At 51.5% G+C, this 22,484-nt stretch overlaps 1 protein-coding gene across 1 annotated transcript in view; it reads right to left on the reverse strand.

The window, feature by feature from the left end:
• The window catches only part of RABL6 (RAB, member RAS oncogene family like 6), a 136,596-nt gene that overhangs the window by 20,541 nt on the left and 93,571 nt on the right, over positions 1–22,484 (reverse strand). Inside the window, exons 9-10 of the mRNA XM_065418713.1 lie at positions 12,395–12,756; positions 8,886–9,042 (exon numbers count right to left, since the gene is read on the reverse strand). Coding sequence (XP_065274785.1) covers positions 8,886–9,042; positions 12,395–12,756 — 519 coding nt within the window. The remainder of the gene's footprint in view (positions 1–8,885; positions 9,043–12,394; positions 12,757–22,484) is intronic.

Here is a 22,484-nt window from a genome sequence, read left to right on the forward strand (position 1 = left end):
TGCCTCCCTTCTGGAGTGCTAAAGAGACCCTCTGCTTTCAAAACACTGCAGCCACCAATGCTCCAGCTGAGGCAGCCTGCCCAGGACTCCCTTTAGAGCTCAACACTGCTGCTGCCACAATGAACCAAAAAGGTGTTGGCTGCTGAGCATTAGGGACATGCTATCCCCCCAGGCTGAGTGGGTTGCCACTGCAGCCCTCACCAGACTCATGAACGAGAGACTGGAATTGGCTCCTAAACCCTCATCTCCCATATAACAGGGCACAGCCTCACCCCAGGCTAGCCCCATAAAAAACTAACTAAAACATGGCACTGGGGTTGGGGGGAGGGGGATTTAAAAAGAGGTTTCTGGGGATTAAAAAGAATGTGAGTGGACTTCCCCTTGAAATGTATCAAAAAGAAAATGGAAATGTCCTCAAAATGATGCTGCGGGTGGCTTTATTTTAAAATGCTATTGGTGGTGTGACATGCTCTAGAAACCTCACTCTAGATTACAGTACTGTCTTGAATATATAGCAGTAGCTTAATTAATGCAACTCTAGCTATTACCTGCTGTTAGTGCAATTATCCTCCCACCAATCAGCACACACACTAGACTTAGGCACGGCTCTTTAAAATGTCCTCAGTCTGGATAGAAAGAAGGTGTACGTACACACAGATGAACGAAGTGGCTCATCTCCACATGCAGCGTATATGTAAAGACACTGACTGCCTCCATCCCTAGCTTCTACACAAATCACCTAGCTGCAGCTTAACAGCAAGACACCAGGAAAAACACGGCTGCAATACAAACAAGGTCTGACAATGCCAAATTAGTATCCCCTTGGGCACTGACTCTCCAGTTGGAAGGAACTCACAGAGAATGCAAAAATAAGCACACTGCACCAGTCTCAACAGCCCGCCAAACCTGCATTAATCCTGAGCTACTGGGCACCTAGCACCAAAGAGGTAAGTGATTGAAGGTAAACCCTGCTGACATTACGCCAAAGAACATGCTAGGCGAGGTCCCTCATACTGAGGCTCGTGGCGTATAGGGGCAAACTCCATTTCAAATCCTGAGTGTACTGCTTTCAGTTCAGAAGAAACGGCTCAGCCTTAGCTCGTTCTCTAATGTACCTTCCCCTACAGAGAGTGAACACACTCCTCCTGCCACTTTCATTTAGGAGCTAGAGAAACAGAGGGGAAGGAACTAAAATCAAGTTCAGCAAGGAAGCTGGAGGGAATTTGTGCTGTGGGAGAGGGGTGGTGTGAGCACGCGCCAGGGGAGCCCCAGAGTGTGAAGGAAACCCTGTCCTCAATTCCCCGCACTTGCACTCTCAGCACAGCTGGGTGACACTACTGAAGCATCTGTCCATGAAGGTGTATGTATGTATGTGTGTGGAGGGGAGGGGGCAGTGAGGGGACAACAGACAAGTTCAGAGTTATGCAGATTTAAGGATATGGAAAGATAACTAGATGGTTAGTAAAGATAAAAGTCTAGTGAGGTGGTGAAAACAGATCCACAGGTTCACACAGAACTCACCTTTCTAATCCTGTATCCTATCCATAGGCATAACCTAGCTACTTCCGGCAAGGCCAGGAACAGAGAAGAAATGGGGACGTCTATTCTGAGTCTGATAAGCTTCTTTAATACCCTTCAAATACACCTTAGCATAGTGCATCAGACTAAGGGTAAGCCAGGCAAGCCCTGTGGCCAGGAAATAGGAAATATAACTATCTCAATGAGCTGCTCAAGGAACATATATTTCAAGAGTTCTCCTTGTACACTGCAGGACAGAAACAGGCCTTAAAAAACCACCACCAACAAAAATGGAGCTTGGGACACACAACCCCATAAATCTTCAAAGACTTGTGCTGGTTGTTAGCCATGTGATGCCAATTGACTTTAAATAGGAATTACATAGCTCAGAGGTTCTCAGCCTGTGGTCTGTGAACCACCCATGGGCATCCCATGGTGCTGTCTCACTTCCAGCAGCTAGGCCACATTTCAAGACTGATAAAGTACACACATATATTGCTCAATATTACTTTCCACGTCAGAAATTGGTGCAGGAGCCAAAGGGATATTATGGGATCACAAGTGGGTGGAAGGGGGTCCACAAAGCATAATCAAGATATGGTCAACACTGAAATCATTGGAGAATCCCTGATAGCAAAAACCATGTAGCATCCTAATGCCAGTTTGATGTTGCTGCTATAGCGCAGAAAGAAAACAGGTCAAGGCAAAGCAAGAGTGTTCTTCTGAATGAAGTCACCACACTAGTAAGTCTCATGAAGGGCACAATTACAAGAGATTCTACTCCACTGTATCTAGGATGGGCATCTAAAGCTATGTCTACACTAGCACTTTTGTCAGTAAAAAAATGGTTACCTACCTCCTTGTAACTGTTGTTCTTTGAGATGTCCATTCCAAATAGGTGTATGCACGCTGTGTGCAGAGTCACCGGAAGGTTTTTCCCCTAGTGGTACCCATCAGGTTGGCCTGAGCGCCCCCTGGAGTTGCGCCTTCAAGGCGCCGCATATAGGGCCCTGCCGATCCACTGCCTCTGCAGTTCCTTCTTGCTGGAGGCTCCATTCGAGGGGAAGGTGGATGGGTCTTGGAATGGATATGAGCAACACATCTCAAAGAACAATAGTTATGAGAAGCTAGGTAACCGTTTTTGCTTCTTCTAGTGCTTGCTCATGTCAATCCCAAGTAGGTGACTCCCAAGCAGACCATTGCAGGAGGGGTCAGAGCTCACGGGTCAGGGTTCACTGACTGAAGCACTGCTCTGCCCAAAACTGCGTCGTCCCTGGCATGCTGGATGATGGCATAATGCGAAGTGAACGTGTGGATCGACAACCAGGTCGCTGCCCTGCAAATCTCCTGTATAGGGACTTGTGCCAGGAATTTGGCCAAGGAGGCCTGCACCCTTGTAGAATGTGCTGTTAGCGTCAGGGCTGGCACTTTCGCCAGGTCATAACAAGTCTGAATGCAGGACATCATCCACAATGAAATTCTTTGGGACGATACTGGGAGGCCCTTCATCCTGTTTGCTATAGCGAATAGCTGGTTAGACTTCCAGAATGGTTTTGTCCTTTCAATATAGAAGGCCAGAGCCTGCCTCACGTCCAGGGAATGGAGTCTTTGTTCCCTGCTGTTGGCATATGGCTTAGGGCAAAACGCTGGGAGGAAGATGTCCTGACCTGTGTGAAACTGAGATATCACCTTTGGCAGGAAGGCTGGATGAGGCTGCGACTGGACCTTGTCCTTATAGAAGACTGGGTATGGAGGTTCAGATGTCAAGGCTTTGATCCCAGACACCCTCCTGGCTGAAGTTATTGCCACCAAGAATGCTACTTTCCACGAGAGGTAGAGGGCTCAAAGGGAGGTCCCATTAACCTGGAGAGCACCAGGTTAAGATCCCATGCTGGTATTGGATGGCTGACTGTAGGGTATAACCTGTCTAGGCCCTTGAGAAAACGACCTACCATTGGGCTAGCGAAGACCAAATCGACCATCCACCCCCTTGGGTAGAATGCCAAGATAGCTGCTAGGTGAAGCTTTACAGATGACACCGTCAGATCTGACTGCTTCAAGTGCAGTAGATAGTCTAAGATGAAGGGTATTAATGCTTGAGTCGGAGACGTGCCCCTTTGCGTCATCCAGATCGAAAATCTCTTCCACTTAGCTAAGTAAGTAGCTCTAGTGGATGGCTTCTGGCTGCCAAGGAGGACCTCTCTGACAGGTTCAGAGCATGCGAACGACTCCATGGGGTTTAGTCATGAAGCTTCCACGCTGTGAGGTGGAGAGACTTGAGGTTGAGGTGCTGGAGGTGACCATGGTCTTGGGTGATTGGAGTGGCTGACAGTTCCAAGAGTGATGTGTACCAGTGTTGGCGAGGTCAGGCAGGTGCTATTAGAATGACGGACGCCCTGTACCTTCTGAACTTGAGCAGGGCCTTCTGAACGAGCGGAAAGGGTGGGAACGCATAGAACAGACGGTCCTTCCCAAGGAGGAGAAACACATCCGTGGTCAAGCCCGGGCTGTGATTCAGGAAGGAGCAAAACTGCTGATATTTCCTGTTCATTTTCGTCATGAACAGGTCCACCTGGGGAACTCCCCATCGTTGGAAGATGCTGTTCATGATGTCCGGGCAGATGGACCACTCGTGGCCATGGAATGATCTGCTGAGATGGTCCGTCAGCTCGTTCTGGGATCCCGGAAGATAAGACGCCCCTAGATGTATTGAGAGAGCTATGCAGAGTTCTGTTTGGGACCAGAGGCCTTGCGTCCTGAGCTAAGTTCCCTCTAAGCCGCGCAGCAGCCTTGCAAGGGCTGTGCAGGTGCTCAGGGCTATGGCAGGGAGAGGCGCCTCCAGGGCCGCCCAGAGGATGCAGGGGGCCTGGGGCAAAGCAATTTCGGGAGCCCCTTCCATAAAAAAAAGTTGCAATACTATAGAATACTATATTCTTGTGGGGGGCCCTGCGAGGCCCGGGGCAAATTGCCCCACTTGCCCCCCGACTCTGGGCGCCTCACCCGCAGCCCCAACCTGCCGCAGCAACTCCGGGGCTGGGGCCGCAGGAGAGGTGCCTCTCCCCGCCGCAGCAACTCCGGGGCTGGGGCCGCAGGAGAGGTGCCTCTCCCCGCCGCAGCAACTCCGGGGCTGGGGCCGCAGGAGAGGTGCCTCTCCCCGCCGCGGCGGCTTTGGGGCTGGGGCCGCAGGAGAGGAGCCTCTCCCCGCCGCGGCGGCTTTGGGGCTGGGGCCGCAGGAGAGGAGCCTCTCCCCACCGCGGCGGCTTTGGGGCTGGGGCCGCAGGAGAGGAGCCTCTCCCCACCGCGGCGGCTTTGGGGCTGGGGCCGCAGGAGAGGAGCCTCTCCCCACCGCGGCGGCTTTGGGGCTGGGGCCGCAGGAGAGGAGCCTCTCCCCACCGCGGCGGCTTTGGGGCTGGGGCCGCAGGAGAGGAGCCTCTCCCCACCGCGGCGGCTTTGGGGCTGGGGCCGCAGGAGAGGAGCCTCTCCCCACCGCGGCGGCTTTGGGGCTGGGGCCGCAGGAGAGGAGCCTCTCCCCACCGCGGCGGCTTTGGGGCTGGGGCCGCAGGAGAGGAGCCTCTCCCCACCGCGGCGGCTTTGGGGCTGGGGCCGCAGGAGAGGAGCCTCTCCCCACCGCGGCAGTTGCGGGGCTGGGGCCGCAGGAGAGGAGCCTCTCCCCACCGCGGCAGTTGCGGGGCTGGGGCCGCAGGAGAGGAGCCTCTCCCCACCGCGGCAGTTGCGGGGCTGGGGCCGCAGGAGAGGAGCCTCTCCCCACCGCGGCAGTTGCGGGGCTGGGGCCGCAGGAGAGGAGCCTCTCCCCACCGCGGCAGTTGCGGGGCTGGGGCCGCAGGAGAGGAGCCTCTCCCCACCGCGGCAGTTGCGGGGCTGGGGCCGCAGGAGAGGAGCCTCTCCCCACCGCGGCAGTTGCGGGGCTGGGGCCGCAGGAGAGGAGCCTCTCCCCACCGCGGCAGTTGCGGGGCTGGGGCCGCAGGAGAGGAGCCTCTCCCCGCTGCTGTGGCTTTGGGGCTGGGGCCGCAGGAGAGGAGCCTCTCCCCACCGCGGCAGTTCCGGGGCTGGGGCCGCAGGAGAGGTGCCTCTCCCCGCTGCTGTGGCTTTGGGGCTGGGTTTGTATTTTGCATTGCAGCCCTTCACTCTCTCTAGCAACTCAAAGCAAAGCTCAGCTGCAGCCAGAGTTCCTACTGTTCCCATTTCACTGAGTTTTGAATGGACAGTTTCCTCACAGAACCCAGCAAGCAGCCCCAGGTTCACACAAAAGGGTCACAACAAACCCTTTCAGCCAAGCTGGCCTGAGCTTGAGGTTTGTAACAAAACTTAGATCCAGGTGAGTCGTGTGCAGTTTGGCCTTTGCTGTGAATTTCCTCCCCCAGCACATCAGTTTTGTGGTCTCATGTTATTTACCAGTGTCAAAATGGTATTATGGGCACTGACACTTCTTATAGCTGATGAAAATTTTAACAGCTTTCTTACCTAGGGAGTGAAATCTTGCTGAAATTTCACTGGCATAAATCCAGTGTAACTCCATTAATATCCATGGTGTAACTGAATGCTGAATTTGGCCCATAGTCTGTTATTCAGCTATTGTCCCTGCCCAGTGCCTTATTGCCCGGTGCCAGGCCGGTCCCGGTGCCAGCCATGCTGTTGGTATCTAGACGGGGCTCTGCGCCGGGCTCTGAAACCGTCTCGGTGCCTCGTGGTGGGAGACAGTTCAGGGGTGGAGGAGGGGCATGCTCTTCTGAAATTACCGACTGTGAGCCCGTGGAATAGGTACCCTGGGCCTGATGGTATGCCCATGGCATGGGCCCCTGCCACTGCGCCAGCCCCGGTACCAAAGGGGAGGCACAATCTGTCTCCTGTCTACAGCAGCGCTGTTCCAGCCGGTACCGGCTGTGTCTTGAGTAATAGGACTCTGCCTCTGAGTCCGATGACTGTGACGCCGAGCAGTGTCAGTCCCAGCTGCTCTCACTGTGGGCGAGCGCCCTCTATTGTTCTTCTTCTTTGGCACCGATGAGTGTGAGCAGTGCCGAGTTGCTGCCACGGGACTTCGGCGCCGGGAAATGATGGTGCCGAGGGTCTCTAGGCATAAAGTCCTTCCTCAGTGCCACAGCTTCTCTACCGGAGGCCGGCGTGCTCCGCACGGAGGTGCTGGATGCCATGTCCTGCTGGCCCAGAGCCAGTTGGGGATGGAGAACTGCCTCCATGAGGAGCTGCTTGAGCCTGAAGTCCCTTCCCTTTTTAGTTCTAGGGCAGAACCCTTTGCAGATCCTGCAATGATATGTTTGATGTGCTTCCCCAGGCACTTTAGGCAGGAGTCATGGGGATTGCCCTTTGGCACCCTTGGGATCAAGGCATGCCCCGAACGCCAAGAGGGGAACGAACTGGATTTGGGGGAACCCCTACACACTAACTAGCTAACTACAACTAATACTATTTAAATATTTACAGGTTGAAGATACAGAAATCACTAGAGGAAACGCTTGCTGAAGCAAGAGACACTCAGCTCCAACAACCATCACTGGTGGTAAGATAGAACTGAGGAGGCAGTGGGTCAGCAAGGACCTATATGCAGTGACTCGAAGGCGTGTCTCCAGGGTGCACCCAGGCCGACCCGATGGTTACCGCTAGGGGAAAAACCTTCTGATGACTGTGCACGTGGCGCGCACACACCTACTTGGAATTGACATGAGCAAGCACTTGAAGAAGAACTTATGTGAAAAAAACGCCCTCCTGACCGACGTAAGTTACACCAACAGAAGCACTGGTGTGGACAGCGCTATGTCGGTGGGAGATGCTCTCCCGCCAACATAGCTACCACTGCTTGTTGGGGATGGTTTAATTATGTCGATGGGAGAGCTCTCTCGTGTCAGCATAAAGTGGCTACATGGGAGATCTTACAGCAATGCAACTGCATCGGTACAGCTGTGCCACTGTAAGGTCTCTAGAGTAGACATGGAATGGTGGCCGAAGCATGAAGGGGCATACAAATGTTTAGCATATCTGGCACATAAGTACCTTGCAGTGCCAGCTACAGAAGTGCCATGTGAATGCCTGTTCTCACTTTCAGGTGACATTGTAAATAAGAAGCGGGCAGCATTATCTCCTGTAAATGTAAACAAACTTGTTTGTCTGAGGAATTGGCTGAACAAGAAGTAGGACTGAGTGGACTTGTCGGCTCTAAAGTTTTACATTGTTTTGGAGTGCAGTTACGTTACCAAAAAAAAAAAAAAAAAATCGACATCTGTAAGTTGCACTTTCAGGATAAAGAGAATGCACTACAGCACTTGCATGAGGTGAATTGAAAAATACTATTTCTTTTATCATTCTACAGTGCAAACATTTATAATAAAAAATAATATAAAGTGAGAACTGTACACTTTGTATTCTATGTTATAATTAAAATCAATATATTTGAAAATGTAGAAAAACATCCAAAAATATTTAATACATTTCAATTGGTATTCTATTGTTTACCAGTGCGATTAAAGCTGTGATTAATCACGATTACTTTTTTTGAGTTAATTGCGTGAGTTAACTGCGATCAATCAACAGCCCTATTTGCAATACACACTGTCAAGCGAGAATCTCAGTTGAAGTCGTACAGTGATGCAGCCTTTCAGTTTTGGAAGCACGATCAAAGCCAGAAAAAAAAAAAAAAGGCTAAACTGGTGGCACCACAGCTTTCTGGCATTCAAAGGGTATCAGGAAGAACAATGCTTTGGCAATGACAAACTCATCCTGCTAATGCAGTAAATGGGATTCTTCAAGCATCTGCTGCCAGGGCAATTTACAGAAGAGCAGCAGCCAGAGCCAACAGAGGACAATAGTAGGAGAGGCTAGAAAGCAATCAGGGAGAAGTGGGGGGAGGGGATTTGGAAATTATATAATTCACTCTCAGCCACTGCTTCCATCATCTGCTCTGGACGACAGTAAACTCCTGTGTGAAGTTCAAGGTAGTGGTTCTAAGTGGCTTTGGGCCTAGCTAATGGGAGAGAGACCCACCCTCTCTTCCTGTGAGCGATACTATAATTCTGGCTAGCAGACGTGCTCGAGTTGGCAGCCTCTCCAATTTAACAGGGATAGTGTTGCTAGCAGGGCATGCCGCAAGCCGTTTGATTTCTTGGGTGTTCAGGAAAGGAAGAGAAAGCATCACCTCAGACACTACCATTACTGGGATACATACACACCCTTGGGGGTTGCACTGTGTAGCACACTGTGTGTATTAAGTCCATAAGGGCCTAGAGCTAAAGGAAAATGCTGAGGAGTCACACAAGTTCCCTCAGTCACCCAGACTGCACTTCCAAATGCTATTTCTATCCCGCGCCTCTTCCCCCACCCCCAGTTCCTTTCCTCCTTACCTGTCACTTTCATTGTGGTCCTTAGTCCTAGTTATCCCCTTGTCTCTCTGAGAGATCGTATCTTCCAGAAAGCTGTGGTCCAGGCTGTCATCGGGAATAAAGTCCTCCACACTCTGCACTTTTGCAGGGACTTCACTGGGGGGAATAGTAGCAGCATCTGTAGATGGAACAGTGATCAGGTAACACACAACAGAACAGTTTGGCATAAATGATGCCCAGCTGGTGTGGCAGAGAATTTACTCCCCTAAGCATCTCAAACCCAATGCTTCTCTAGCATGCGGAGGGCCACTTGTGTGTGCAGACATGTAGCTAACAGCCACAACAGTCTTGGACATTTGCTGTGTAGCAGAAGGAATGCAACAGGCCATTCAGATCAAACCACTGCTTCGCAAGAAGGTAGCCGTGAGTTGCCTTTTGCCTACTGCTGGTTTAGCATGTACCAAGCTCAACTTATCTTTTCCTCTGTAAAACTCACCTATGCCACTAGAACCTACAGAGTGCTGCCAGCTAATAACAGGGGTTGTGATTACAGCCAGGACTGGCTTTTTACACCTATGAACGGTGCACAAAGCTAGTCCACCTTAAAACTTCCTGTTACTATTCCCTTGTCTTTCACCTGGCTTTTTCACACACATGTGATCGTGTCATATAAACTGTAAACCTTTCGGGGCAAGGACTGTCACTTACTCTAGCTTTGAGGCCTCCAACAGGTCAATGCCCCTAGGTGTTACATAAAATAAAAGTTGCTTTAATAGGTCTTATTTGTAGAGCAATCTTTACTCTTCTCCTAGGTTAATCTTCATCCCAGATTCTTAAGAAACACAAAGAAAAGCAGTTCTCAAACAGACTTAGGAAAACATGAAAAGTGTGACTATTTGCACTTTTGTTTGCAGCATCCTTTAAGATGAACAATGACTTTTCCCTGATTGCCCTAGTGCAAGTTTTCCTAACAGAGCAGCACCTAACATGGCTTTTTGTTCACTTCCTTGCTTGGGTAACAGCATCATCAACATCAGGGAATAACTTTTTTTTTTTTTTTTTTTTTTTTTTAATTACTGCTGCAGAATTTGTATGTGTAGCTCAAACTTTCTTTTGCAGATCTTATAAAAACACACTGGCTTTCTGAAAGTTACTCTGACAAAGCAATGGATAGAAGAAAGGTTATCGCACTGGGGTTGGACTGTGTCCATTTTTCTTAGTGAAGCCATTGCCTCTCTGCATTCAGTTCTACGTGATTTTGTTTCCAGTGTAAACTGTGAAACAGACTGGCCACATCTTGACGTCCATTTGCATTTTCACTTTTTTGTTTCTTTGGACAAAGCATAAAGAGACCTGCAGATCAGGAGTTTCCAACTTTCCTCCCTTTTCCCTATGTCCTGCTTCCAGGGAACTGGCCCAGGTAAGAAGAGTTATAAAACTGCAATTGGTGGGTTTTGTCACAACTGATCATAGATCCAGGAGCTAGGACATCATGTAGAGAAGAGGTGGGCAAACTACGGCCCGCGGGACCGTCCTGCCCAGCCCCTGAGCTCCCATCCGGGGAGGCTAGCCCCCGGCCTCTCCCCTGCTGTCCCATCCCCCCGCAGCAACGTGGCTGGCTCCGCCCGGGCGGCGGGGCTGTGAGCTTCTGCCACTCTGAGCGGCATGGTAAGGGGGCAGGAGTGGGGGGTCGCGAGGGGCAGTTAGGGGACAGGGAGCAGTTGGATGGGGTGGAGGTTCGGGAGGAGGGGGCAGTCAGGGGATGGAGACCAGGGGGGTTGGATAGGTGTGGGAGTCCCGGGGAATCTGTCAGGAGCCGGGGGTGTGGATAGGGGGCGGGGCAGTCAGGGGACAGGGAGCAGGGGGAGTTGAATAGGGGGTGGGGTTCCAGGGGGGCGGTTGGGGCGGGGACCCTGGGAGGGGGCGGTCCGGGGACAAGGAGCAGGGGGGTTTGATGGGTCGGGAGTTCTGAGGGGGGTAGTCAGGGGGCGGGAAGTGGGAGGGGGCGGATAGGGGGCAGGGGCCAGGCTGTCTGGGGAGGCACAGTCTTCCCTACCCGGCCCTCCATACAGTTTTGCAACCCCGATGTGGCCCTCAGGCCAAAAAGTTTGCCCACCCCTGATGTGGAGAATTAAAACTGAACTTGAGAGTGCATTTTGAGCACCTCCCCTTTCTGTGGGTGTCTTGATAGCTTTCTGAACTCCTTAGAGTGACAGTTTGAAGGAGGAGGTTATTTAGCAAAGGGTGACTCATACCCGTCATGCTAATAATCGCTAGGCGGGGCAGCTCCAGTCAGCTTTGTAAGTGAAGTGAATGTGATGGGCAAATTAAGGTCTAGCTCAGTAGATGAAAGTAATGAACAGCCCTGGATGCCTCTGCACTGGTTCCCCATTCCCGGCCAATGGGAGCTGCTGGGGGCGGTGCCTGAAGTAACAGCCACACACCCCTGCGCCCCTCCTCCCCCAGGTTCCATCCGCTTCCCGGAGTGGCGGGGCGTGGCGGGGCGTGGCGGGGCGGGGAGCCTGCCCTGCCCCCAGTGCACGTCGAGCCAGAGCCCACCCCCCGAACCTCTCCTGCAGCCGAACCCCCTGCCCTGAGCTCCCTGCCGCACCCTTCCTGCACCCCGACCTGCTGCCGCACCCCACACCCCTCCTGCACCCTGACCCCCTGCCCTCAGCCCCCTGCTGCACCCTGCACCCCAACCCCCTGCCCTGAACCCCCCGCCGCACCCCGACCCCCTGCCCTGAGCCCCCTGCCCTGAATCCCCCCTGCACCTCAACCCCCTGCCCTGAATCCCCCGCCGCACCCCTCCTGCACCCCGACCCCCTGTACCCTGAGCCCCCTGCTGCACCCTGACCCCCTGCCCTTAATCCCCCGCCGCATCCCGCACCCCTCCTGCACCCCAACCCCCCTGCTGCACCCTGACCCCCTGCCCTGAACCCCCCGCTGCATCCCACACCCCTCCTGCACCCCAACCCCCTTCCCTGAGCCCCCTGCTGCACCCTGACCCCCTGCCGCACCCCTCACCCCTCCTGCACCCCACACCCCAACTCCCTGCCCTGAGCCCCTGCCACACCCCACACCCCTCCTGCACCCCCTGGGGGCAGGGAGGGGGCGGAGTTGGGGTGGGGATTTCAGGGAAGGGGTGGAGTGGGGGCGGGGCCAAGGGAGGCGGGGGGAGGTGTCAGTAAATGCGGCCCTCGGGCCAATGTCCTAGTCCTCATGTGACCCTCGTGGTCATTTGAGTTTGAGACCCCCGGGCTAGCATGAGCACTGCTGGAGGTACAAGGCAAATCAAGCAAGGCAGCTGGAAGAAAAGAACGAAGCAACGGCACTACTCTTTGGATTTATACTGAACAAATATACGCCTTGCACTGCTAAGACACGAGGGCTGCCTGCTCTGCCTCCAACAGGGAACAGGAGGGGTACAGCAAAGAAATAGGGACAGCAGGGAAGTGCAATATTGTAAGTATGCCCATGCACCCACTACCAGACAGCAAAATCCAGATTCTCTCTGCATCAGCACCTACCTGGCGGGGGAGGAGACGTCTCTGGTGCCGGAGAAGTTCCAAAGAGGCGGGAGATAATGCTGCGCTTTTGCAGTGGGACTACAACAGGCATTGTTGGGGAGGCTGTAGCTGGGGACGATGTGTGTGGTAGCTGAGCCTCTAGTGGAGGCACTGGTGACAAGGAGGATGGAGGCTCAGGGGACGTTGCGTTGGCAGGCGGCTGCTGAGGTGGTGGTGGTGGCTGGGGGGTACCAGGACTGGAACTATCTGACGTGCAGCTGGGAGGTACGATAGGTGACTGGGAGCCAGAGGAAGGACTCTGTCCATTAGTTGCCATTGGGGACGCGTGTCCTCGACTTCGGGCTTCCATCATTTCAAGGAAGCTGCAGGAAAGAATGGATTGCAGACATAAGGACTGGAACAGCACACTCCAGGGAACCTCTCATTAACAACACTGTTTCTCTGGCTGCAGCCCAGGACTAGGAGCCAGGAGAACAGGGTTCCAGGCCCAGTGCTGCCAATGACTTCCTGGGCAACCTTAGACAAGTCACTTCACCTCTCTGAGCCTAGCTCACCCCAAATGCAAACCTAGCACACAATGGGGACCGAAGGTTAATCAGTGTTTGAGAAAGTGCAATGAGCTCCTTGGACGGAAGGCACCAAGATACGCAAAGGGTTAGTATCTACAGGTCATCATTCCATGTTTGTACAGTAAGTTCTCTGGCACACGTTTCCGGGAGGAAGCCCTACACAGCAACTCAACAGTCACGTCACTCTCAGACAGTGGTTCCCAACCTTTTCTCTGCTGCAGCGCACCTTGATACCTTTAATTATTTGAGGCACACCCCATATTATCTTCAGATGAGCTCAGGAATATTCCAATCCAAAACAAGGCTAGTAGGGTTAAAATCAAAACAACCATGGTGGCTAACATTAGATCGCAATCTGTCTTTTGTGCCAGAATTGTCAACAGTGGAAACTAACATTAAAGCTAAATCTAAGAACTCTGGACAAAAGCATGCTCAGTGGAGAAAGTGACACGCACTTGAGATTATTATTTTGGGATGACGAGCAATTAATAATTAATCATTTCTTCTCAGTCCCAAAATAGTCTTCCCAAGGGTGTGTAACTTTCTTTGCTGTTTTTAAATGCAATATAATTAAGTTCCACTCACAGTATCGCCAAACTCAAGAGATCAAAAAATAAATGAGTCAGACCCCAACACATCTGGAGATTGTAAATAACCACATGTTTTGGGGGCCAAAGAGATATTGTTTTTTCAGTCTGTCTAACAATTGGTGAACTGCTCCTGCCCCTCCCCAGAGAGAGTGTTAGTGCTGCCCATGTTCCCAAATATATTGGGTACAAGGATTTTGGCCCCTGCTGCAGAAGTTCTCACCCCCACATCTACCCATCCCCCACCCAGCAATGAATCCTGCCCCCCAACTTCCAAATCAATCCTGTGCCTCTAGTATCCAAATCAGTTCTCCAGCCCCCATCAGTTCTGTACTCACTTTCCTCCAGTCCAGCCCCCATCTCACCCCAATTCTGCCCCACCCCCAGTTCTGCCTCCCCAGCTCCCCCACCTCACAAATAGCTCCCTAGCCCCCAGTTCAGCTCCTCCAACCTCACCTCTGCTTCTCCTGAAGGAGAAGAGGAAGGTGACCAGGAACAGTCAACATAGATTCACCAAGGGCAAGTTATGCCTGACCAACCTGATTGCCTTCTATGATGAGATAACTGGCTCGGTGGATATGGGGAAAGCAGGGAGCCCTGGCCAGAGGCACCATTTATGGAGAACAAGGGGGGCACCTCCCTCCCCCAACTTTCACACTGGAGGTCTGCTTGCGGCGCACACCCCAGCCCCAGACAGAGCTCTTACCTGCAGCGCCAAACAGGCAGGTCCCCTCCTCCAGGAGCAGGGTTTCTACAGCTGTGACTCCCATGGTCAATTTCCTCCGCTGTGCTAGGGCCTTTCGGGGTGGGGCAGTCCAGGAAGGGGTCAGTCAGGCAGGGAGGGGGAAGTACAGGGTCCCCAGTGATGGTGGTGGGGAAACAGAGGGAGCACAGGGCCCCCCAGTGGCGGGGGGAGGGGGGGAAGGTTGTTGGAGCCTGAGGGTCCAGTGGGGTGGGAAAGGGAAGTCAGTCTCCAGGGGAAAGGAGAGGTGAGGGCATAAGGCTGTGCCCTCAGGGAGGGGGAACAGTCCCTGTGGCAAGGGTAGTGAAGGAGGGGGAGCTGAAGAAGAGTGGGAAGCTAGAAGCAGCTAAGTGGGTCTTGTGGTCTCTTTGTCCTGAGAGAAGCTGGGAGCACCTTCACCTCCCCCTGGGAAGAGACTGGGGACAGAGTCCACTAAGCTAATGTAGTCTCTGAACTGACAATCGGCTCTGTATCTTCCTCCCCATCTCTCCTACTAGTGTAATTTATACCTTGATCCTGCAATGAGAATCCATGTGGGCACAGGGGTCTGCCCACCTACAGTTCACGCCTTCAGCAGGTCTGTAATGTGAAAAGTGCACTGACATGCTTTGTGTGCATCATCTTTTGTAGGAAGAACTAAGAATTTTAACTACAGTTTTGTTTGATAGTAATTAAAATAAGCAATTTAAAATGACATTCTACTTTACTTTTATTTTGCTGTTTGGTCTTTTATAATGTAATTTTAATGAAAATCCAGGATTATAACTGAAATGCAGGGTATTGGTTACCAACTATTTGTAATTTAACTTTCATGTGTTTCGGAAATGCTGAATAATTATTGTGACTTTTTTCTGTACTGTAGTTTAAATGAATTATTACTCAAAGTTCTGTATCAATATGCCTAGTACGGAATCTGTCAAAAAACATTTCTTGAATCTTTGTTGTTGTCTGTATTGTTACAGACATACTTGCTGACAGGTATTTTGAAATAAATTATCAAAATAATTGAAACTGGCATGATCATATTGTGTTATTTTGACAAAAATATACAGAATTTTAAAATACTGTGAGCAGAATTTTTCATTTTTTGGCACGGAATTCCCCCAGGAGTAAAGATCAGTGATTCTGGGGATAGCTTGAAGACTAGTGTTGGGGCTGCGTCAGAGGCAAAGGCTGGGATAATGCCAGCTCTACACTCTTTTACAGCCTCGGACAATGAGAGTCTCTGGAATGGTTAAGCAGCGCACATCTGGTCTGCAAAAGCACCTGGAACACCAACAAAGCACTATGAGCAACAGCAATGAAAACATCTGAGAGCCAACAGGTGACTGGCTGCACACACCTCAGGAAAGTTGGAAGCTTCCATGAAACACTTAGACTACTGTTGTACTACTGGAGGATCTAAGATGTTACAAGCATCATATAGAGCAGGGGTTCTCACAACAAAATTTTTGGCGGCCTCAGAGTGCGGCCACCAACTCTTGCTGGGGGTTGCTCTCACCATTTTTCCTAAAATACGTAATTAACTTCAGGAAAAACAAAAATATGCACATATACGTGCCCAAATCATTGTAATTTATTTATGTAGGATTTTTTTTGCAGACTCAATATTAAAAATAATGTACAGTTGTCTATTTTTTACTGGACCTAAACAGAATAGAAACACAAATAAGGTGCTTTGCATGTTCTTGTCTTTTCTTCTTTTTGTTTCTTTTGCTTTTTTTTAAGACTTGCTAGAGAGTACGTCTGTTGTGAAAAGTGATATTAACAAACATACAAATATCACTTTTCACAGCAGACTTACTCAGTCCTGGCAAGCCTGGGGACAAATTAAGCCCTGGATGGGGAGGTGGGTACAGAGACAATGGGGGCACTGGGGGAGGCAGCGAGGGCCATGGTGATGGAGGAAGGGGGTGAGATTGGGGCCAGAGCCCGCCACCGCGCGGCCAGGGAACGGAGGCTGAAGCCTGCCGCCCACCACCCAAGGGCTGAACCCCGACCCCACCGACCCCGGGAAGGTGAGGAACTCACTGGCTGCTTGCTCCTCCAGCTTGTGTGTCTCCAGAGGGGGGCAGGGCCCAACCAAGACTGAAAGCTCCCCCTCCCCCTCATCACAGCCCAGGCAGCTGTGGCCACAAGAAAAGCCTCTTGTGGCCACATGCAGCCACGCTGGCCGCATTTGAGAAACGCTGAAGAGAAACTAGAGAGTCATTTCAGGATCCAGAAGATTAGAATCAATTAGAACTTTAAAAAGATGAGATGCCAGAGGAAGAATAGGACACTGTTTATGTTACTTGGGTATTTGAAGCCCTATTTGTATTTTGTACGGTCAAAGCTGCCCATCTTGGAATTAGTCGGCTTCATTCTGGGCAGGAGGCCAACTACAGAGGGACACCAGAGAGGAGGGATTGAAATTACCATCTGTTTCTGTTGCATGAACACAAGAATTTTAAAAGCAGCAGAGAAAGTGAGATGGCATTAAATATAATGAGACTCACTTTTGTTGGTACCCTAACTATAAAGGGGATCGACTCAAGTGCAAGGTTATGTTTCATATATACATATATGTTCATATATATAGGCTGAAGTCTTTCCACTGTACAAAGGGTATATGCATAAGAAGATACGGTCAGTTATTTTCAGCGCACAGATGTGAAACACACTGTATGAACAAAGTTAATGGGACTTGTCCTCCTCGCTCACTTAGGTGCTACTGAATATCCCACCCTATGAACTTAAGCTTATGAACTGAATGGTGCCTGGTCCTCCCCAGTCCTACTTGGCACAGGTGCTCCCATTCAAAAGCAAGTGTGAAGCTGAGATCCATGCAGTGCTTGAAAGCTGGGCAGGGTCCCACATTAGTCTTACAAGCACTGCACAGACTGGTTGTGCTGAGCTTTCAAGTTGTGTCATCAGCCCCCAGGATCTGAGACGTGCAGTATATCCTTGGGACAATGACATGGATTTGTCTGGGGAGAAGAGTGGCAACAGGAAGGTCAATATGCGCAGAAGGTGTTTCCTGTCATCATGCTGGTCAGAAAAAGCTCTCCATGCCAGAGTTCTGATGTTGACAACTTTCCATACCAGAGTGTAGCACTAGACTGTCAACACCAGCTTCCAGAGTGGAGACACCCAACAAGGCATTTCTTTTCCTTACTTTTAAGAAACTACACTATGAACGATTGTGTCTCTACAGCTTTATACGTGCTCTTTGTAGATGTGTAAACCTGTCTGTTTCAGAGCTACAGGGAGCCAAAAAACCCATCACTCCTCTTTTGTTTTGCTTGCAACATCACCACAACACTCTTGCCTCTCTTCTCACTCATGAGTAAAGCAGCCATCCTGAAATTATGCTCATAAAACCCTAATATCAAACTATCCAAAACTGAAGTAAAGACAAGACATCTTAGAGGGAATACAAACTAGGATTTGAAGTACATTTGCTCTATTTGAGATTTGACTTTGGCAGGGGAGAGCTGCTCTCTAGTACATATCATCCTTGTGCTCCTTCCTGTGTTCCTCTTCTGTATTTCAATCCTTCCATTCTGGCCTGGATAAAAATGTCCATACTGTCCAACAAAAAGCTGGCCCTGACTAATTCACTGTGAGTTAGACCTGATCAAAAGAGGGGGCTTTTCTGCAACTTTAAAGAGGAATGGGCTCTGCAGGGAACAGAAATGCAACAGGAGTCGCCAACAGAGCAAGCAACAAGTGGAAAAGAAAGGCCTATTAACAGCCTGCTCCTAAACCTCCAGGATTTGTGTTTATTTACAACTGAATAGGAGAACACAGTCTGAGGTCTTTCTGCTCTTTGGCTCTAACATAGTGTGATCTGTTTTTCAAACAGATTTTTCATGTGAGAAGTGCTTTTTTTAATTGTTAAAAAGGAGAATCATATTAATATGCAATGTAGCATGAATCCTATGACAACACTCTACAGTCCCATCATTTAGCTTATTTGCATTAAGATTCTTTACTTTAAATTGAATGCAGGGCTGCTGAAAGGCACTGGATTGAGATCTCAGAGACCCCTCCACTCCAGGCACCCAATTCCTATTGACTGCAAGTTAGCTGGGAGTTTGGTGCCTGTCTTTGACGATATCCCCCAAGTGTCTGAAGTTCTCCAGTTTATCCATAGAACAGGTACAGCAAAGGCAATGGCCCCTCCTATATACATCAACCCTGACTGACAGTATCAGCATCAAGGTATTGGAGGGGAGTTCAGCCACCAGGTCAGTTGTGATTTTTTTTTTTAAATGCAGATCTGTCCACCACTAGGAATTGGACTGAGACCCCTCACTCCTCTGCCCCCCAAGTTTCACACATGCCACCAATAATCTCATGGTAATAACTTTTGATTCATACCAACCTGGATCAAGAAATACGAAGATTTATTTTTGGGGCGAGGGCAGAGGGAGTTACATTGCTTTCCCAATGGGCAACAGCCAACTTAATCAGCTTATGTAGTTTAGAGAATTTATTTTGGGTTGCTGTTAAAGATGATCTAGGAATGGACAAACGTTTCCCTACAGAACTTTGAGACTGGCACTCAGCAGCATACTCTTAGCAAAATTCTGAGCTACAGTCTATGCATAAGGAAAGGAAAGGACAGGACTCCCTCAATCACGAGCAGAGCTACTAGCACTGAGAGTTTGTGTCTATGAAAATAAAATGAGAATGCCTCATTAAGAGATTGCTGGGGCCTTATCTACAGGCTTCACTTCATCTTGTGCCCTCTACGGAAGACAGCCCTTGGCTGAATGGGTTAACCCAAGTGTATGGATCACAGCTACATAGCAGTTTTGATACGTACGCAGAGGGATAACTCCATCTAATGGGAGCCTTGGAAACAGGTCCTTAATTGTAGAAGTCTTTGCAATAATTTTAGGAAATTTTAATCTGAAGTTCAACTGCTGAGGATACATTCTGAAATAAAGTCTTTTTTTCAAAGCCTGGTTAACAGACTGCTCAAGAACTCTTAAACACTAGAAGTATGCAGGGTGTGTATGTAGGTGTGTGTTCACTCCCTGTCAGCTATCTTTCCCCCAAAAGAGCTGACTATGGTTTGTCAAAGGGGGACATGTTAAGACCAAGCAATGGTTTTTTTGTTTTTTTGTTTGTTTTTTGCAAAACACTGAGATCTGATCTTTTTCTTGTGGCCTTTCACTACAAACATAGCTTTTTCCAGTGTTGGGCACGTGATATGGCCCGGTCTGTAGCCCTAACAAGATCTTTCATGGTTCTTGGTTCCTCCAGAGGCCAGCAGAATAACAGACGTTCCATGGTTTGTGTTTCACTGCAGTCTTGTGTATGGGTCATTGGAATAGCCCGCACTTCCACATATTGACTTTTGACCTGCCAACTCTTGTTCGAAGGTGATTTAAACACCTCCACCTTGACCAATCCTTTTCTGTGCTTGCGGGAAGGCATTCAGCAACATCGATGTACTCTGATGTCCTTCTCGAGTATTTCCAGCCATGTGCGTCACACTTCCAGTCATGTACCTGTCAGTGATTTTCTAAGTGGTTCTGATGTAGCTAGGAAACTTTTTCTCAATTTCAGGCAGCTAACTCCTGCAGTGTGATCATGTAGCAGATGTTTGGTATCTTTGATCCATCACAATTGTTCATTTTGCTCGTGACCGCTCTCCTAATACCTAGTGGAGCAATTCCAGCAAACACAAAGGCTGTTCAGGTTTGTTGGTTTTAGGACATCCAGTGATGTAGCAGCAGCTGTCATTCAGCACAGAGTTCAGCTTCTTTGCATGACCTAATCTGTCCCACAGCAGATGTGTATTTGGCTGTCAAATAACAAAATGAAAGTGCGGTGCCTGTCAGTGTTGCTGACTTGTTGAATTTGCAAGCTTCTTGAGTATGTTGTTCTAGGTGCTAATTTTGCCTTTTCTCTTCTCCATGTATGCCTTGAAAGAAAATGCGGCACGCGAGCTGATTTTCAGTGGCACTCACACTGCCCCTGGCCACCAGTCCGGGGGGCACTGCATTTTAATTTAATTTTAAAATGAAGCTTCTTAAACATTTAAAAAACCTTATTTACTTTACGTACAAAAATAATTTAGTTGTATATTATAGACTTTAGAAAGAGACCTTCTAAAAACATTAAAATGTATTACTGGCACGTGAAACCTTAAATTAGAGTGAATAAATGAAGACTCGGCACACCACTTCTGAAAGGTTGCCGACCCCTGGTCTAGCATCACTCCAAGGTAGACAGGATTCTAGCAGTGGGCAAGCAATACCCCATTCCAGATGAGTTGTCTTCATGATTCGAATGATAGAAAAAGACTCACTTGCATTTTGGCTGGGTTGGGGAACAATTAGTTCTTGCTGTAATAGACTGAGAGCCCCCGAGAGTGCCAATGTTAACATAGCTTCGATTTTTTATTTTCTTTTATTTTAAGAATATCAGGGTTGGAAAGGACCTCAGGAGATCATCTAGTCCAGGCCTACACAACTCGTAAAGCGGCGAGGGCCATATTACTCCAAAGAAAATAGCCGAGGGCCGAAACCCCCCGGCCGTACTGAAACGCCCCCCCCCCCCCCGCCACCCAGCCCCGCCGAACCCCATCTCCCCCCCCCCCCCAGCGCCGCCCAGCCCCCGTGTAAGCAAGCAGGACTCACCCCGGCGGCGCCTCCTGCTGGTCTTCTCGGGAATTAGCTCATCCAGCCGTTGGAGGGTCCGGGGGCATTAGCTGCCTTCCCCGCGGAGCCTCTGGCTCCCCGGCCCGCTGGAGCGCAGCCGAGCGGGAGAGGTGCGGGGCTCCCCGGCAGCGGCGGGGAAGTTTATCGGTTTGGGGGACCCTGACCGGCTCCTCGCCCCTGTACGCCGGCCGCCCCGCCTGGGACAAGTCTCTCCCCGGCAGCCCCTCTCCGCCGCGTGTCTCTGATGGGTGGCCCACACCCCCGGGCCGCGCCGCCCACCCGGGCCCTGCCCACTCCGCGCTGCCCCCGGACGCACCGTGCTGCCCCGTGGGCTGCAGGGCTGGAGCAGCCGCCGCGCTGCACTGCAGCGCTCCCGGCCCCGGCCGGCCATGGCCCGTGTGCCCAGGCTGCTGCACAGGGGCATCTCCTCCCCAGGCCCGGCTCGGGATCCAATGGGGCAGTGAGGGGGCGGGGCGGGGCGGGGCGGGGCTGGGGGCAGGGATTTGGGGAGAGATCCAATGGGGGAAGGAGGAGGCGGAGTGGGGCGGGGGGGGGGGGTGAGAGCCCCTCCGGGCTCCGCCTGTGCGCCGGAGCAGAGGGCAAAATTGTTTGTTTGTCCAGTGTCCCGACTGAACATCGTTCAGGACGCGGGACAAACAAGCAAATATCAGGACAGTCCCGATAATATCAGGACGTCTGGTCATCCTAGCGCCGCGTCCAGGAGCAGCCCTGGACAGCGCTGCAGCGGCGCTGCTCCAGAGAGGCCTGAGCTCCTCCCGCTCAGAGCCGTGTGGTAAGAGGGCGGGGCTGCGAGCTGCAGCCGAGCAGCGGGAGCTCACGTCCCGCTGGAGCCAGGCCGCTGCAGCGCTGTCCAGGGCCGCTCCTGGACGCGGCGCGCTGAGGCTCTGGGAGGCGGGGGTTAGCAGCATGGTAAGGCTCTCTGAGCTGGGCATCCCCCCCCAGCCCTGACCCCCAGCTCCGAGCACAGCCCCTGTGAGCTGAGCAGCCCCCGACCCCATCCCCCAGCAGCCCTGACCCCCAGCTCCGAGCACAGCCCCTCTGAGCCGGACACCCCCTGACCCCAGCCCCCCCCCAGCCCTGACCCCTAGCTCCGAGCCCAGCCCCTCTGAGCTAAGCACCCCCCGACCCCATCCCCCAGCAGCTCTGACCCCCAGCTCCGAGCACAGCCCCTCTGAGCCGGACACCCCCTGAACCCAGCCCCCCCCCCGGCCCTGACCCCTAGCTCCGAGCCCAGCCCCTCTGAGCTAAGCACCCCCCGACCCCATCCCCCAGCAGCCCTGACCCCCAGCTCCGAGCACAGCCCCTCTGAGCCAGACAGCCCCCCCCAACCCCATCCCCCCGCAGCCCTGACCCCTAGCTCTGAGCCCAGCCCCTCTGAGCTGGACATCCCCCTGACCCGGACATCCCCCTGACCCCAGCCCCCGTGAGCTGCGGCTAGAGCCCAGGCCGGATGCCTCCCCCCTCGCTCGGACTTACCAGGTCTGCCTCGTGCCCAGCCAGCGCTTCCCGCCT

The sequence above is a fragment of the Emys orbicularis genome, chromosome 18 (genome assembly GCF_028017835.1).
Source record: "Emys orbicularis isolate rEmyOrb1 chromosome 18, rEmyOrb1.hap1, whole genome shotgun sequence".
NCBI classification, from domain to species: domain Eukaryota; kingdom Metazoa; phylum Chordata; order Testudines; family Emydidae; genus Emys; species Emys orbicularis.